The sequence below is a fragment of the Monodon monoceros genome, unplaced genomic scaffold, assembly GCF_005190385.1.
Source record: "Monodon monoceros isolate NGI ecotype Baffin Bay Population unplaced genomic scaffold, NGI_Narwhal_1 Super_Scaffold_8, whole genome shotgun sequence".
Classification (NCBI taxonomy): domain Eukaryota; kingdom Metazoa; phylum Chordata; class Mammalia; order Artiodactyla; family Monodontidae; genus Monodon; species Monodon monoceros.
The window spans coordinates 59,980,877-59,996,838 of NW_021703785.1; the positions used below are offsets into that span (position 1 = coordinate 59,980,877).

Genomic DNA, 15,962 nt, shown 5'->3' on the forward strand with positions numbered 1-15,962 from the left:
TTTTCTGCAATGAGGCTGCCCAGGGCGGGGGGCAAAATTTGAATAGACTGAGGAAGGCAAGCATTTCCTTCTTCTTACAAACAAAAAGTGTTAGTTTAGTTTTGTTTTTTAAATTACAAATGCTTATGGTATAGATTTGGGTGGCATTTGCAATAGTCCCTGTGTGAGAGACACTGGTGTTTCAGACTGGGGGATGGTATTAGATTTGGAGTAAGACCTGGAATCAGTGCTTGGCTTTGGCATCTAATATGCACTGGACACTTGGCAAAATACTAAACTACCTTAAATTTTAGGTCTTTTATCTGTAAACTGGTAATAATGCTATCTACAATATCTATCTACTGGGTGCTAGGTGTAGTATAATAAAAAACTAAAAATAAATGTGGAGTAATATGTACACACATATTATTCAGTGTGATTTTAAAACTCTAAAGCACCATAAATAATTTTTATACTAAAAACCAAAAATAAAGCAACAAAATTTCACTATTAGGAAAATCAGAAAATACAAACAAGCAATAAATCCTCCCATTAATAGGCATTGCTAATGTTTAATAGATGCCCTTCAAGGTTCTTTAGGCTTTTTGTTTATGGATATGGTATCATACATTGTTTTAAAAATAACCTTATTACTTAGTGACATATCATGACTATATTTCCATGCATTTACATTTACAACATTATATATTTTTTAATTTCAGATTTTTTATTGTTGCCTGAAGTTCTGCCTGTATTTGACTTTATTGATTTTTAAATTTGCAACATTCCTTTTGACAGCTGTATAATATTTCATGGTATAGATGTTTAAATTGTCATTCATTTAAATTGTCAGATATTTCTGGACATTTAAGCTGTGACTTCTTAAAAAAAAATGATGAATAACTTTGAGACCAAACCTCTGTATATTTTATTTCTTTATAATAAAAATTCTCAGAGGTGGAAATTCTGTGTCAAAAGGAACGTTTGTGAGGCTATTGATTTTGATACTTTCCACACCAAGATGCAGTGTACATTTCTTCCCCTTTCACGCTAGCCATCGCTCATCTTTTCAATGTTAGTAAATATGTTTGTTCTAATGCACATTTGACATTGTTTTTGTTTATACTTTTTTCATAGAACTTGTATTTCATTGTTTGCAAACTACCTTTGCCTGTTTAAAATCGGGGTGTTTATCACTGCCATTGGATAGAAAAGTTAAATATATCCTTTTTATATCATAGATAGGGCAAGTATTTTTTCCCAGGTTGCCTAGCTTTTCACTATATAGAAGTTTATAATCCTCATACAGTTGAGTACATCTGTCCTTTTCTTTATGATTGATGCCTTTAGTGTCAGAAAGTCTTTCTCTACCTAAGATTTTAATATATTCACCAAAATTCATCTATGTTTTGAATTTATTTTCTATATTTAAATAAAACATCTGCCCAGGATTTATTTTGTATTAAGGTATAAAATGTAGGAGTCTACTTTTCTCCCAGGTGACTACTTAGTTTTCCCAGCATCAAAGTTGCATCCCCCTCCATTGTCCTTACCCTAATTTAATGATCCTTATTGCATTTATCACCTTATAACTTACTACCTTATTTACTTATTTATTATATTCATGGTCTGCACGAGACAGAATTTAAACATCATGATGGAAGAAAATTTTGTCCATTTTTTTAACTGCTGTATCTCCAGTGCCTCAAACAGTGCCATGGCACATAGTAGGCACTCAGTGAGTTTGGCTGAATGAATGAACCCATTATTGAAAACATTTATATCTTGTTCAAAGATTTTAAAATCCATCTCTATTATGTTATGAATCTTTATACACTGGGTCTTTCCAGAATCTATTTAATCATTTTTCTAGCCTTCTGATTTCAGCATGCTTTTCACACATTATGATATAATTTATAGTGAACTAAAACATTTTTTAAAAACATAAGTTCCATCTTTTCCTCTTTCCCTTTTGTTTTTGGAGTCACAAATTACCTGTTTTTGTTTAGTGAGTTTGTTACCAAACTATAGATAGCTATATTTATTTTTCTACTTTCTTTTTTTCTCTCCCTTTAACCTTTATACTATAATAAAGTATTTAAAAACCTATCTTGGTAAAGAGTGGCAATTTTCTGGTTCTATTTATCACCTTGCTCAAAGTTTTGTGTATTTTTGTCATTTTGTTTCTGATAGAAGAGTTCCTTTCAACATCTCTTGTAAGGCAGGTCTAGTGTTGATGAACTCCAGCTTCTCTTTGTCTGGGAAAGCATTTATTTCTCCTTCATATCTGAATGATAACTGTGTTATATAGAGTGTTCTTGGGTGACAGTTTTTATCTTTCAGTATTTTGAGAATGTCATTCCACTCCCTCTTGGCCTGTAGGGTTTCTGCTGAGAAATCTGCTGATAGCCTAATAGTGGGGGTTCCCTGGTAGGTTACCATCCTTTTTGCCCTGGCTGATTTTAAAATTCTTTGTCATTCACTTTTAACAATTTTAATATTATGTGTCTTGGAGAAGGTCTTTTTGCATTGAGGTAATTAGGTGTTCTCTTAGCTTAATGGACTTGTAACTCCAGTTCCTTCCCCAAGTTTGGGATGTTCTCAGCTATTGTTTCTTTAAATAAACTCTCTGCTCCCTTTTCCCTCTCTTCTCCTTCTGGGATATGCACTATCGTAATGTTGTCCTTCCTGAAAGAGTCAGATAACTCTCTCAGGATTTCTTCCTTTTAAAAATCTTTTTTCTCTTTCCTCTTCCACTTGTATCATTTGTAGATTGCTATATTCCAGCTTGCTAATTCTCTCTTCCATATTGTCTGCTCTGTTTCCAATGCTTCTAATGTGTGTTCTTCATCTCATTTATTGAGTTCTTCAGCTCCAGAGTTTCTTTTTGGTTCCTTTTTATTTATTTATTTATTTTAATTATTTTTTATTGACGTATAGTTGATTTACAATGTTGTGTTAGTTTCTGCTGTACAGCAAAGTGAGTCAGTTATACCTATACATATATATCCACTCTATTGAGTAGAGTTCCCTGTACTACACAGTAGGTTCTTATTCGTTATCTATTTTATATATAGTAGTGTGTATATGTCAATCCCAATCTCCCAATTGTTTCTTTTTAGAGTTTCAGTCTCTTTGGTAAAATATTCTTTCTGTTCATTCATTTTTATTCCTGAGCTCATTAAAGTACCTTTCTGAATTTTCTTATATCTCATTGAGTTCATGGGCTGTGCCACTGCAGGTGGGGGAGTGGCAGTGAGGTTGTGGTCACCTCGACGGCTGGAGGGACAGGATCCCAGGCTCCACTGTTGGTCAGTTACATGTAGCCATGGGTGCTGGTGTGGTCTGGAGCCTGTAGTCATGTGTTCTGCTTCCCCTGCTGCTACTGTGTTCTCTGAAGCTGTGTGCACAGCTGCTGTGGTCAGAGGGCCAGGATTGCAGGCACTGATTCCACTGTTCCCTCGTTGCATCTCTTCTAAGTGTTCCAATTCACCCGCCTTTAGATGTACAGATGTGTGGAGTCCTCTGGCAAACTGTTGTGTTGGACAGTGGCACCTTTGTTGAGTTGTGGGTTTTATTGGTTGTAGATTGAAGGGGAGAGACAAAGGTAGTTTTTCACTGTGTCATGTTTCTGACATCACTGTGAATGTACCATATTTTCTTATCCATTCACCCATTGATGGGCATTTGGATTATTTCCAGTTTTGGCCTGTTATGAGTAATGTGGCTATGAACATTTATGTACAAGTTTTTTGTGTGGACACAACTTTCATTTATCTTGGGTTAGTGCCAAGGAATAGGATTGCTGATACTTATGGTAAAGTGTATGTTTAATTGTATAAGAAATAGTTTCCAAAATGGCAGTACCATTTCACATCTCTTCTTTAGGTTTTCATTTTCTTTTGTCAAGTTTTGTAATTTTCAGCATACAGATCCTGCACATATTTTGTTACTTTATAAAAAAGTATTTCATGGGTTTTGGTGCTAATAGAAATGGTTCAGTTGCTTAAATTTCTACTTTTCAATCATTCATTGCTAGTATATAGAAATATAGTTGAATTTTGTATATTGACCTTTTATACAATAACTATTAAACTCACTTATTCTGTTAGCTTTTTTGTAGATTCCTTGGGATTTTCTAGGTAGGTAAGCATCTCATCTACAAATAGTGAGAGTTTTATTTCTTCCTTTTCAATCTATAGGCCTTTTATTTCCATTTCTTCCTTTATTACATTGACTCCAATATAATTTTGAGTGGAAGAAGTGTGAACTGACATCCTAGATTCCTAATCATTGGAAGAAAACATTCAGTCTCACCATTAAGATTGATATCAGCCATAGGTTTTTTGTTTGTTTGTTTGTTTGTTTTGGGGGGACATAAATGCCCCTTGTCAGGTTAAGGAAGTTTCCTTTTTTCCTAGTTCACTGAAAGTTTTTATCATAAATGGATGTTAAATTTTGTTTAAAAATTTTTTTACCTCTATTGAGATTATCATATGGTTTATTTTCCTTAGTTTATTGACATGGTGAATTACATTATTTTTAGAATGTTGAACCATCCTTGAATTCCTGGAACAAACACCAAGTGGTCATGAATTTAAAGTATATATATACTGCTGGGTTCAATTTATTAATGTTTTGTTAAGGATTTTTGTATCTATATTTATGAGGGATATTGGTAATTTTCTTGTCAGGTAATGTCTTTACTGGTTTTGGTATCAGAGTAATGCTAATCTCCTAAAATGAGTTTGGAAGCAGTCCCTGTTCTTCTGTTTTATGGAAGAGTTTGTTTAGATTTGTATCTTCCTTAAAGAATTAAGTAGAATTCTCCAGTGAAGTCACTTGGGCTTGGACTTTTTTGTTGTTGTTGGAAAGTTTTAAATTACAAGTTCAATTTCTCTACTAGATATATTACCTTTCAAACTATTCAGGTTATCTATTTTTTCTTGAGCACATTTTAGTAGTTTGTGTCTTTCAAACAATATCTCCATTTAATCTAAGTTGTCATATGTGGCACCTTTAAAATTTCTGTAGTGATAAAATGCAATTAAATATCTTGTATAGTACTCTTCCACTTCACTGGTTTTATTAAATCGTGGTCAGAAAATGTAGTCTGAATAATTTTTATATTTTAGAATACCATTAAAGTTTTTTTTATCTTTTTGGATAAATTTTTTAAAATTTCATAGAAATGCTTTAAATATGTTTTATCTACACAATAGAAAAAAATATATATATATTTTTTAAAATGGATAGTGTTTGACCAGGGACACTCAGATCTTATCCTTGCTACCAACACCCCACTCCAAAGGGAAGTATATCCCTGAGGACCAAACTGGGCAAAGGACACTCCTAGGTACTTTGGAGGTTCCTCTCTAAGTCCCAGTAAAGAATCCTAATGAGCTAACTTAGGTTGGACTCAGATCTAAAGCCTGACGCTGCTCTCTTCAACCTGAGTTTAATCTAGGAATATAGCCTTCTCTGTTGTGGATAGTTTGGTGGTGGTGGGGGGGGACCCAGAGCCCTGGAGTGAGAGCAGGAAAACCAAAGAATCATCCTAGTGCCTTTAATGCTTTGAGTATGACCACATGCCTCCCTCCACCATCTGTGCAGAGAAATAAGTGTCCAATGGGAAAGATAGGACCTGCCCCCAATGCAGATCCCACCCCTGTTCAACATGGTCTTAATAGTATCTTATAGAGTCTACCTTCTATCAGTATAAAATAAGTCTTGGTCATAGTTAATATTTTTGCTTTGAATTCAACTTTGATATTAATATTACAACTTTTAATGTTTTGAGATTTAACATTTGCATCTGATATTTGTCCATCTCTTTATTTTCAAACTATCATTTTAATTTAGTTTTTGTCCTTGTATACAGCATATAGTGCCTTTAGTTTTTAAACTTATCTAAAAGTATTTGTCAGTATTTGATATGAGAGTAATGTGTTTGTATTTATTATCATTTCAGGTATGTTTGGTTTTATTTGCTATCATTTTACTTTGTTTTCTGTATTAAACACTTCTTGATACTTTTTCTTTAAATTTTTTAACATTATGCTATTAGTTGATTTGTTTTTATTCAAGTTTTAATAATATGAAAGTTATAAACCTATTTTTAGAAAACATAATTGTACCTTTGTTTCTCCATCAATATCCAGTTTAAAACTGGACTTGTACCTGGGAAGATAGAAATGCAACATGCTTTTACTTCTGTCTTCTGAGAAACCTAAATTAATGTGGGAAAACCCTGCAAATTTAAATCCATACTTTTATCGAGAATTTTGTTATTTATCTTTGCTTTTAGAATCATTTGTTTACATTTCCACATGCTACATTAACAATGATTATTTGGACTTAGTTCTGAATTGTTATGACTTTATTTCTTGACACCTTTTCTCTATAAGGCATCTTCCTTATTCTTGCCTCCTTCATTTTTATTCCTTGCTCAGTTGGCTCAAGCACTTCTCTGAGTAGTCATTTTTAGGAAAGTTACATGGTTGCACTGGGTGTTGGGGAGTGTATGTCTGTTGCTCCCAAATATGAATAGTACTTTTTCTAAATGTATAATTACCAAGTTATAGTCCTTTCTCAGCAAACTCCACACACATTGTTTGAAGCTGCATTTATATAGCACATTCTTTTTTTAAAAAAATCTCAATTCTATATTTACTTGGGGTAGTTTTGGGAGGCACTGAAAGTGATAGTAGAGCCTAAAGCCACCCCAAGCCATCCTTTTGTGCCCCAATGATTCTGTCGGGCATGGTTCTGTAAATTCACTTTGTCAAGTAAGTTCTGATTTGTTGTAACATTTGTTTGCTACCCAGAGATCTGATAGTCCGTCTGGGATCAGAAAGGGCTTGTATTAAGAGAATGGCAACCTCAGGGGAGGTTCACCTCTTTTGGCCAATCAGTTCCCCATCCACATCAACCTTTGCTCGCTAAGCCTGGGCAGAGGTATTGGGTGCAGATGGAGAAGGGAGAAATTAGAGGGGGTGGGGAGATCTTATAGCTCAGCTTAGCCCAACAGCATCCATCTGTGGCCCGTTCCATTTGGCAGTGCCCCAGTTCTATTTGGCATATATCCTCCCTCTTCTCCAGTCTTGGGCACAGTCTGTGAGCATCGCTTTGGGATTAAATCCCACTTGGGGTGGAATTTGGGTCACGTGTTGGAGGCTTCAGCAGGGCAAGAAATTGCTCCTCAATGACTACCTTGTCTCCAGCCGTAGGGCAAAATGAGGCACAACTGCTGGCGCTATAAAACCGTCTCCTCCTCCTACTAACAGAAGGAGCCCAGCCTCCAGCGTGTTTCCCCTTTGAAATGTATCTTACTAACATTCCTCACCTCCAAAGTGCACTTCCCACCCCAGCTGTGAGTCTCATTAATGTTTAACTGTCTTATTCATGGGGTGACTTGTTTCAAGAAATGAATATTACAAGACAAGAGCTTCCCTGAAGTCCCTTATTCTATTGCTGTAGAACAGGTTTGGCCATAGTTTGATGACTTGCCCAGGATCCCACAGCTCACTCATGGGAGAGCGGGAACACACATCTCTTCTACCATTCCCTTCTGTCTCCATGCTCTGTTGCTTTAGTTGATGACACCAAGCTTAATCTTACCACTAAGTTGGGATTAGAGCTTTACAGTGAAGGGAAAGTTTAGTGGTTTTTTTCACATATGTTCTACATAGAAAAGAAAAAAAGAATCAGGTGAAATTTTTTTTTTTTTTTTTTTTTTTTTTTTTGCGGTACGCGGGCCTCTCACTGCTGTGGCCTCTCCCGTTGCGGAGCACAGGCTCCGGACGCGCAGGCTCAGCGGCCACGGCTCACAGGCCCAGCCGCTCCGCGGCATGTGGGATCTTCCCAGACCAGGGCACAAACCCATGTCCCCTGCATCGGCAGGCAGACTCTCAACCACTGCGCCACCAGGGAAGCCCCAGATGAAATTTTTACAGTTATTAGTAAAAAGCATTTTGTTAGGCAACTTCTGGAGACTTTAAAAATTATATTTATTAAAGGCCTTTGTTGGTTAAATTCATACTATATGTTAGGAAAAATCTGATACACTTGAAAGCTCTGAAATTTTATTTTTACTTCTTATTGCAGCAGCAAGATTAAGAGAATTGTGTACTTGATTGTATCATCCTTCACTTTCAGGTATGTGAGACTCCAGAAAAGGAGGTAATTAAGTATGTATTACATTTAATATCAATATTTTTTAATGGCAGAGGATCTGGGAGGGAAAAAAAAAGGCATTTCCACTGTCAGTATGTCGCTAAATAACCTTTGTGCCCCATTTAATGCAATCTAATTTATCTTGGAATTTTAATTGAAGCTAAACATTAAGAATTGCAAAGAAATGGCATGTACGGAGTCTAATATCAACATATTAACATGTTTTTTTCTACCTGTAAAAGTAAAAATAATGAAACATGCATTTCAAAATTCTATAGTTATAAGGAAAGTGTTTTAGTAAATATTAATAAATACTAGGTGTTTATTCACCTAGAATTACTCCTTAATTCTGGAAACATTTTACTTAGATCTTTCTTCTCTACATGATAGTAAGATTTCATACTATGTTACAGATTCACACAATGTACTTCCTTTTAAATTGATATTTTAATTTGCATTGCAATTGTGAAAAAGTGCTTTAAGATTAATTTATCTTCATAGAGTATACAAATAGTATAATCAACTTATAGAGAATGTGTTTAGCATATACAGGAAAAAGGCTTAGGAGTTAGAGTTCAATTATGTATGTATTTATTGAATTGAATTCCTTCTTACGTGCCCAGAACTGTGCCAGAACCATCCATTGATATGTAATCTTATATTTGTTGATAAACTCACTGATAAGAAGCGTTACTGGTCAAAGTAGTCTTTTAAGGGCTTATGTTAGTCATGCTTTCACTTGGTTTTTATTACTAAATTCTTTAAAAATATCAAGATTAATGAGGTTTAATTTATTGTGGGAAATGGGTAGAAGACCCTTCTAAAATTCTTAAATTTTAAGAAGAGTTTACAATCGGAAACATGTAATTTTAATGTAGTTTGCCTCTTCTGTCTTGGAGTGTTGGTCTGATGTGTCTTAATATAAAAGGGCATGACACCATGAAGTGGTTTAGTGGGAAATTTATTTCCCTAACAACTGCTTCTATTGGGTGAAAGCAGAGTCATTTATGTTGAGATTCTAAGGGCAGTTCTCCCTACCACTGAACAGTTTAACCCAAAATAATGACATTTTGATATCAGATCATTGGGCTGAAGTTAGTCTACCTATAGGTGTGAAAACCACTTTATCCTTATTTGATTTATTTATTTGTTTGTTGTAGAATATTTGGAATTTTGCTGACCTTTGTGGATCTGTCCCTCATCATTACAGACATAGTTGTCTCTGATGGCACGATGTATATTCCTTTGGAATATCGTTCAGTTTCTTTAGCTATTGCTTTATTTTTTTTCATGGATGTTTTCCTTCGAGTATTTATAGAAGGGTAAGTTTGATTAATTTTTTAAAAGCACATAGAGCTATTTTGTACTGCTATGAGAAGCATCCCAAGGAATTACCAGGTCAACCCAACTAAATATGCCCCTCTTTATCAAAATAATTCTCCTTGAAGGCATACTCCACAAGAGAAACAACAATCCAAATCCCAATTTCTATCAGATTGAGCTTTAATATTACTATTGCAACTGGCACTCTAGTCTCCAAACCATGTATTCTAGATGGTTCCTTCAACAGGTAAAGCTTAAAGGGTTTGCAAAATGGGGCCAGGCAGCTAATATGTCTACATGCATGTTATTAAGAGGAATATGTATGTGAAGTATAAATATTGATATTTTTATTGAGTTCAATGTAAATAAAAGCTGACAGTATATTAAGTACTAGATAATAGATCATGAGCAAACCCTACCTCAGTTAAAAATCTGTGGTACTTCCCTGGTGGTCCAGTGGTTAGGACTCCATGCTTCCACTGCAGGGGACATGGGTTCGATCCCTGGTCGGGGAACTAAGATCCTGCAAGCTGCACGGCCAAAAAATTTTTTAAAAATGAGAAATTTAAAAATAAATGAACAAAAACTTGTGTTAAGCTCTATGGGAGAGCGAGTCAGGGACTAAACTCCCCAGCCTCACTTCATCCAGAGCATTTTGGAACATGCTTGTCTCCTTTCTGGCTGAATCTCTGTCCTCGTACCTCTGAGCTGAGGACAGTTGCCCACTCCCAGGTTACTCAGAGCCTAAAGGGGCTATCCCAGGATTAGAAGAAGATTTCCCTGGAGCCCCAGTGCCAATGGCTGAAGGAGCTAGTGTTGAGGAGGTGCCAGGGCTGAAAGTTCAGCTTTGCACAGAGGAGGCCACACCAGCTCACTGGGATTCCACTGTGGGTGCAAAGCCAGGTGATGAGTTTGCAGGCCAAAGTAGTGGACCCATCTTCCTCTCACAAGCTCCTTTCATGCACATCTTACAGCCCGTTTCTCTAGGGCTGTGACATGTTCAGCTTCCATTGTCCGATAGCATCGCTCACCATCCCATCTCTCTCTCTCACCTGTGTGAAGGCAATGCTTGTCTCTTGTTCAATGGTTTGGTTATATCTCTTACTATACTATGCCATATTGATGTTCTTGTCCTATATAAGTATAAAATGAGTATGAATATTTTTTTCCTTAATCTAGTCTAGTAAATGCACTTTAAATCATTCATCAAGGGCTTCCCTGGTGGCACAGTGGTTGAGAATCTGCCTGCTAATGCAGGGGACATGGGTTCGTGCCCTGGTCTGGGAAGATCCCACACGCCGCGGAGCAACTAGCCCCGTGAGCCACAACTACTGAGCCTGCGCGTCTGGAGCCTGTGCTCTGCAACAAGAGAGGCCACGACAGTGAGCGGCCCGCGCACTGCGATGAAGAGTGGCCCCCGCTCACCGCAACTGGAGAAAGCCCTCGCACAGAAACGAAGACCCAACACAGCCAAAAATAAATAAATAAATAAATAAATAAATCATTCATCAAAGCTGAATTCCTTTTTTTAAAAAATATTTATTTTGGCTGTGCTGGTTCTTAGTTGCAGCATGCGGACTCTTAGTTGCGGCATGCACGTGGGATCTAGTTCCCTGACCAGGGATCTAACCCGGGCTCCCTGCATCGGGAGCGCAGTCTTACCCACTGGACCACCAGGGAAATCCCAAACCAGAAATCTTAAGGGGGATGAGTCAAATAATTTGTGCTTTTAAAATATCCCTACCTCTTCTTTGGGGAAGCATAAACTTATATATATATATTTTTTGTTACAGGATACGACGGTATTTTTCTGATATATTTAACTCCTTAGATGCTGCCATTATTGTGGTGACTCTACTGGTCAATATTGCTTATATTTTCTATGACTTTAAGGTTCTTAAAGATTTCCCCAAGTAAGAAACATATGCTTCCCTTCTCTTAAAGTTTTTCTTTCTTAAAAAATATTTTCTGTGGCTTTCATTTTGTGTAATCTTTTTAACTCTGAATGTGCTAATTCTGTGCTAAATGAGCTGCTTGAAAATGAAACGTTGAGATAAATTTCCACATATCTGGAAACTAAAGGATGGTGGTGTTTAGGGACCAGTGAAGGGTGTCCACACTGAGTACCTTTAGTTGAATGAAGAAGATGATGCCCCCAAAGAAGAAACTGGGGACTTGCCTCTTGTCCTAACTTGAACTTCTCTACATTTTGAAATTCCCACTAAATTCCCACTTGTGCTTCAACCACAAATTTCTTACACGTGAAATTCCTGGGTTTTTCCTATAACCAAGAGAGTACTGGTTTGAGTTGATGAAAAATTTGAGTGCCTCCAATGATGATTCTCTAAAAAGGAACAAATGGAAGAGAAAAACGAGGTGACATGGGTAGAAACACAGAGGTACAATTTTTGCAGTATAGTTAACATGATGAAAGCTGAGGCAAGGTTAGAACTGTTAGGGATCAAACAAAAATGTGTATGAGAGACCGATGGCTTTTTTCTTTCTCCTCCTCTTTCTACTGTGGCAGTGAGAAGAAAAAGAGCAAAAGTGTTCTAGGATGTAGCTGTTGGGTGGCTCACTAGGCTTATTCCTTAGTCAGATAGCTTGCCACTTCCTGCACTCCAGCTTCTCAGGACTTTCCCTCAGGTCCCAACAAAACTTGATGTGACAAGCTTTTGGAGTTTTTGAAAATAACCAAAACCAGTATGGTCTTCAGACAGGCAACCTCAGCATCACCGAAGAGCTTGTCAGAAATACAAGAAGAAAAACACCTCAGGGCCCACTCTAGACCTACTGAATCAGTATGCACACTCAAGCTAGAGAAGCGCTAGCCCAAACCATCAGTTCTTTGCCATTGTGTTTCTTCCTGATGGTAGGAGACACACTTGGGAAGTAACTCATCTGCTACCTGCCTGATGTGTGTTCACAGCTCTAGTGAACCCCTGTTACTCATGGGAGTAACAGAGGGGAATAAGAATTCTGTTTTGATGGGAAAAAGATTGAAAAATGCTTGTCTTAAACCACAGAAGTTAAACCCACAAATTCTGAGAGTCTACCATATGACCACTTCTTTAAATCAGAGTTTCTCAACACCAGCACTACTGATATTTTGGACAGATACATTTTTAGTAAGGGAGCTGTCCTGTGCATCGGTACTGAACAGCATCCCTGGCCTCTAACCACTAGATGCAAGTAGCAGCCCCTCACAGGCAGTTGTGACAACGAAACATGTCTCTGGACATTGCCAAATATGCCCAGGGTGGGTGGGGTGGGTGGGAGGCTTGGGCCAGGGGGTCGTGTGCAAAATTGCCCCTGGTTAAGAGCCACTGCTCTAAACTTAGTCCATACTGACAAAATCCTCTGTTTCTAAAGCAAAAATGAATCTTTTTTTGTTAGATTGACAATTATTTTACGACCTCTACGACTTATCACTCTGATAAGAGTTTTTCATCTGGCTCATCAAAAACGACATCTTGAAATGCTGACCAGGAGGATGGTAAGTGGGCAAAATATGTTTATGATTCAGAAAAAATGTTTGTGCTTCAGGAAATACTGGCAAGGGTTGTAGATATCTATATATTGTTCTTTTTTTATGTTGATTTATGTTTTACAAATGAATGATTGTTTTAAACCCTCAGGTTTCAGGAAACAAACGGCGATACAAGAAGGATGGATTTGAGTTAGACCTCACTTACATTACTGGTTTGTGAAGTTTTCCTATATTAACGTCACGTTTTTCTTGTGTGTGAGTAAGTAATTATATGCTAATTTTGTTCTTTCCCTGTCTGAGGCATGTTCTTTCAAAGCATTTTTTATCCACGAAGACATATGCCACTATGATAGTGGGACATATTTGGAGTTTAACCCTGAAAATGGAAAAATCTTAATTTTCATCTCAATTCAGGGCTACTTGCTTATAGTATAGGAAGTTGAATGGATTTTCAGCTGACTGACTGCATTTGTTTGGTTTAGAATTTATTGTATTCTAGTAGTTATCCTCGGTCCCAAGGATTTCAGAGAGGCCTGTTCTCTTCCTAGAACGCTGAAGTCATTGCTTTGTAGGTCTGAGTTTCTGAGTCAGGGGAACACTGGAAAACATCCTAGGCGTTCCCAACATTGCTGGAGCCCAGATCTCTCATTTTTCTTTGGTGTTTAAATAAGAAATCAATTCCCACCACAGGGGGCCCTCCAGACTAAAGTCAACGCAAATCTGTTGCATAAGGTTAGAACCAGTTGAGACTTGGGAACACTGAATGTAACGGTCAAAATAGTGGATACTTTAATATCCAGTATTGGATATTAAAGTTGATTATCCTGAGGGTTAGTTAGCTTTTTTCCTGTCATTCTCAATCCTGACAGTTCTTTTCTATGAAAGCAGTCTGATTATATGTAAGTCAAGTTCTCATATATTGTTTCACATCTATAACATTTGTTAATAGTGACTATTTTGACTTCCAGAGCGTATTATTGCCATGTCATTCCCATCTTCTGGAAAGCAGTCTTTCTATAGGAATCCCATTAAGGTAAGAGTTTTTATCTAACAAATGCTCACATTTCTCAGTAAACATAGACTGTGGAATTGTGAGATAATGTGGGCCCAGAGATGACACTGTTCTCCTAAAAATTTACTCTTTCAGGTAAAAACTTATCATGGATTGCTATCAATTAGCTTTCGCTCTGTGATGAATCACCCGCAAACTTAAATGACTTATAACAGCAAACATTTACTTTGCTCGTGATAATGTGGTTTGTGAATTTGAGTTGGGCTTAACTGATCAGGGACATGCTTAACTAATTTCAGCAGAGCTAACTCATGCATCTGTGGGCAGCAACTGGGCATCTGAGGGTTGGCTAGTCTAAAATGGCATTGCTGGGTGGCTCCAAGTGATGTCTCATTCTGTAACAGGCTAGCTCAGGCTTCTTCACATAAGGCAGTGGCAAGGACCTCACTAGCATCAAGCAAAAGAATGCAGGGGCCCTGGCTCTCAACTAGTATAATGTGGCTTCTACCTTATCCTATTGGACAAGCAAACTACAAACCCGGTTCAGATTCAAGCAGACGACAGATGCCGTCTCTGGAAGGCAGGAATTGTGGTGAATTGTGGGTGTTTTTCATGGTCTGTCATAGGGAAGAAGATTGAGAATTCTTTAACTAAAATGTGTATTCTTAGATTGAGATCCTAAATTACAGTGGATACATACTGCTTTAGGTCCCGTAGATTAAATAAAGTTCAAACATCAAGTGATGCTTACTATGAAATGCCAGTTAAAAGTCTTTGTTTAAGAAGTTTGCATATGTGTGTGGGCGTGTATACATTAGTGCAATTTACAGTATTCTATCTCAATAAAACTGTAATTATGTATGTATATATGTCTATATATAAGTATGTATATATATAATTATACTTTGAGGCATGTAAATTGTGCTAATCTCATGTATATCTTGATAAAATTATATATAGGTGTATATACAGCCAACACCCCTATCAAAATATAGAACATTTCTTGCTCTTTTTCAGTCAATACCCCAACACACTGGAGGTAATTACTATTCTCCCTTGTGTCACAACAGATTAGTTCTACTTTTTCTTGAATTTCACATAAATGGAATCACAGACTACATCTTCTGTGACCAGCTTTCTTTGCTTAAAATGAATTCTGTGGGATTTATCCAATATTGTTGGGTGTACAGTAGTTCTTTCTAAATAGTATAAAATAATATTTATTGCTTCTAGAATACTATTGAAAACTCAAGCATTCAGTTTACTTATAGAAATTATATTATTATACATTGCTTCACAAAGGCAGCAAACACATTACACTCTAAAAAGTCTATTTTACAGAAAATTAAAAATTCTAAATATCAAAAGGTACATCTGAAGAAACGAGTATAAATTTGGCAGCCAGTAATTTTGACAGGAAGTTGTACGGCTTGCATGACTTTAATCTGTGAATATGGCCTTCAGTCATTTAGCTCAAGTTCATCATTAATTTATTTTTCCAGTGTAACTGTGTTTCATACCATTGACATTTGCATACTCTAGAATATGTTAGAAAGAAATGTGTAGTATTCACAAATGTTCAGAAAAGCAAGCAAAAGTTCTGTGAATCTGCCCAGTTCTTCTGAGACGGTCTCACGTCAGCTTCATAAGCATATTCAATCCTACAAAATAGTAAGCTAATGTTTGAACACAATTTCCAAGATAAAGCACATTTTCTCACAAATAGTGAAGTCTTTTCTCAAGCACCACAAAAGCATACAAAAGAATTTTAGTTTGAACAGATCTCTCAGAACGTGTTTAACCTGATATTTCAACAGACTTAAAGTTTCCATGGTTTCACAAGGACCAGATTTTTAATTACTTAGAGGAGAAAGAAATGGCCTTGAAAGATGTGGACTCGATCATTACCAGTAGAAAAAGTATCCAATGCATACCTTATAGAGACAGAAAAATAGAACATTTCCTGTCTCAGAATAATGTGTA

The 15,962-nt window shown here is 36.7% G+C and overlaps 1 protein-coding gene across 3 annotated transcripts in view; it reads left to right on the forward strand.

The window, feature by feature from the left end:
• The window catches only part of LOC114888131 (phosphatidylinositol 3,4,5-trisphosphate 3-phosphatase TPTE2-like), a 77,681-nt gene that overhangs the window by 20,298 nt on the left and 41,421 nt on the right, over window positions 1–15,962 (forward strand). The window contains exons 8-13 of one of the 3 annotated variants that reach the window (XM_029210053.1): window positions 8,086–8,136; window positions 9,315–9,476; window positions 11,271–11,390; window positions 12,874–12,973; window positions 13,116–13,179; window positions 13,936–14,000. In XM_029210053.1, the coding sequence (XP_029065886.1) occupies window positions 8,086–8,136; window positions 9,315–9,476; window positions 11,271–11,390; window positions 12,874–12,973; window positions 13,116–13,179; window positions 13,936–14,000 (562 nt within the window). Of the gene's footprint in view, window positions 1–8,085; window positions 8,137–9,314; window positions 9,477–11,270; window positions 11,391–12,873; window positions 12,974–13,115; window positions 13,180–13,935; window positions 14,001–15,962 lie in introns of those variants that run through there. The other 2 variants (XM_029210054.1, XM_029210055.1) reach the window with 2 other exon arrangements.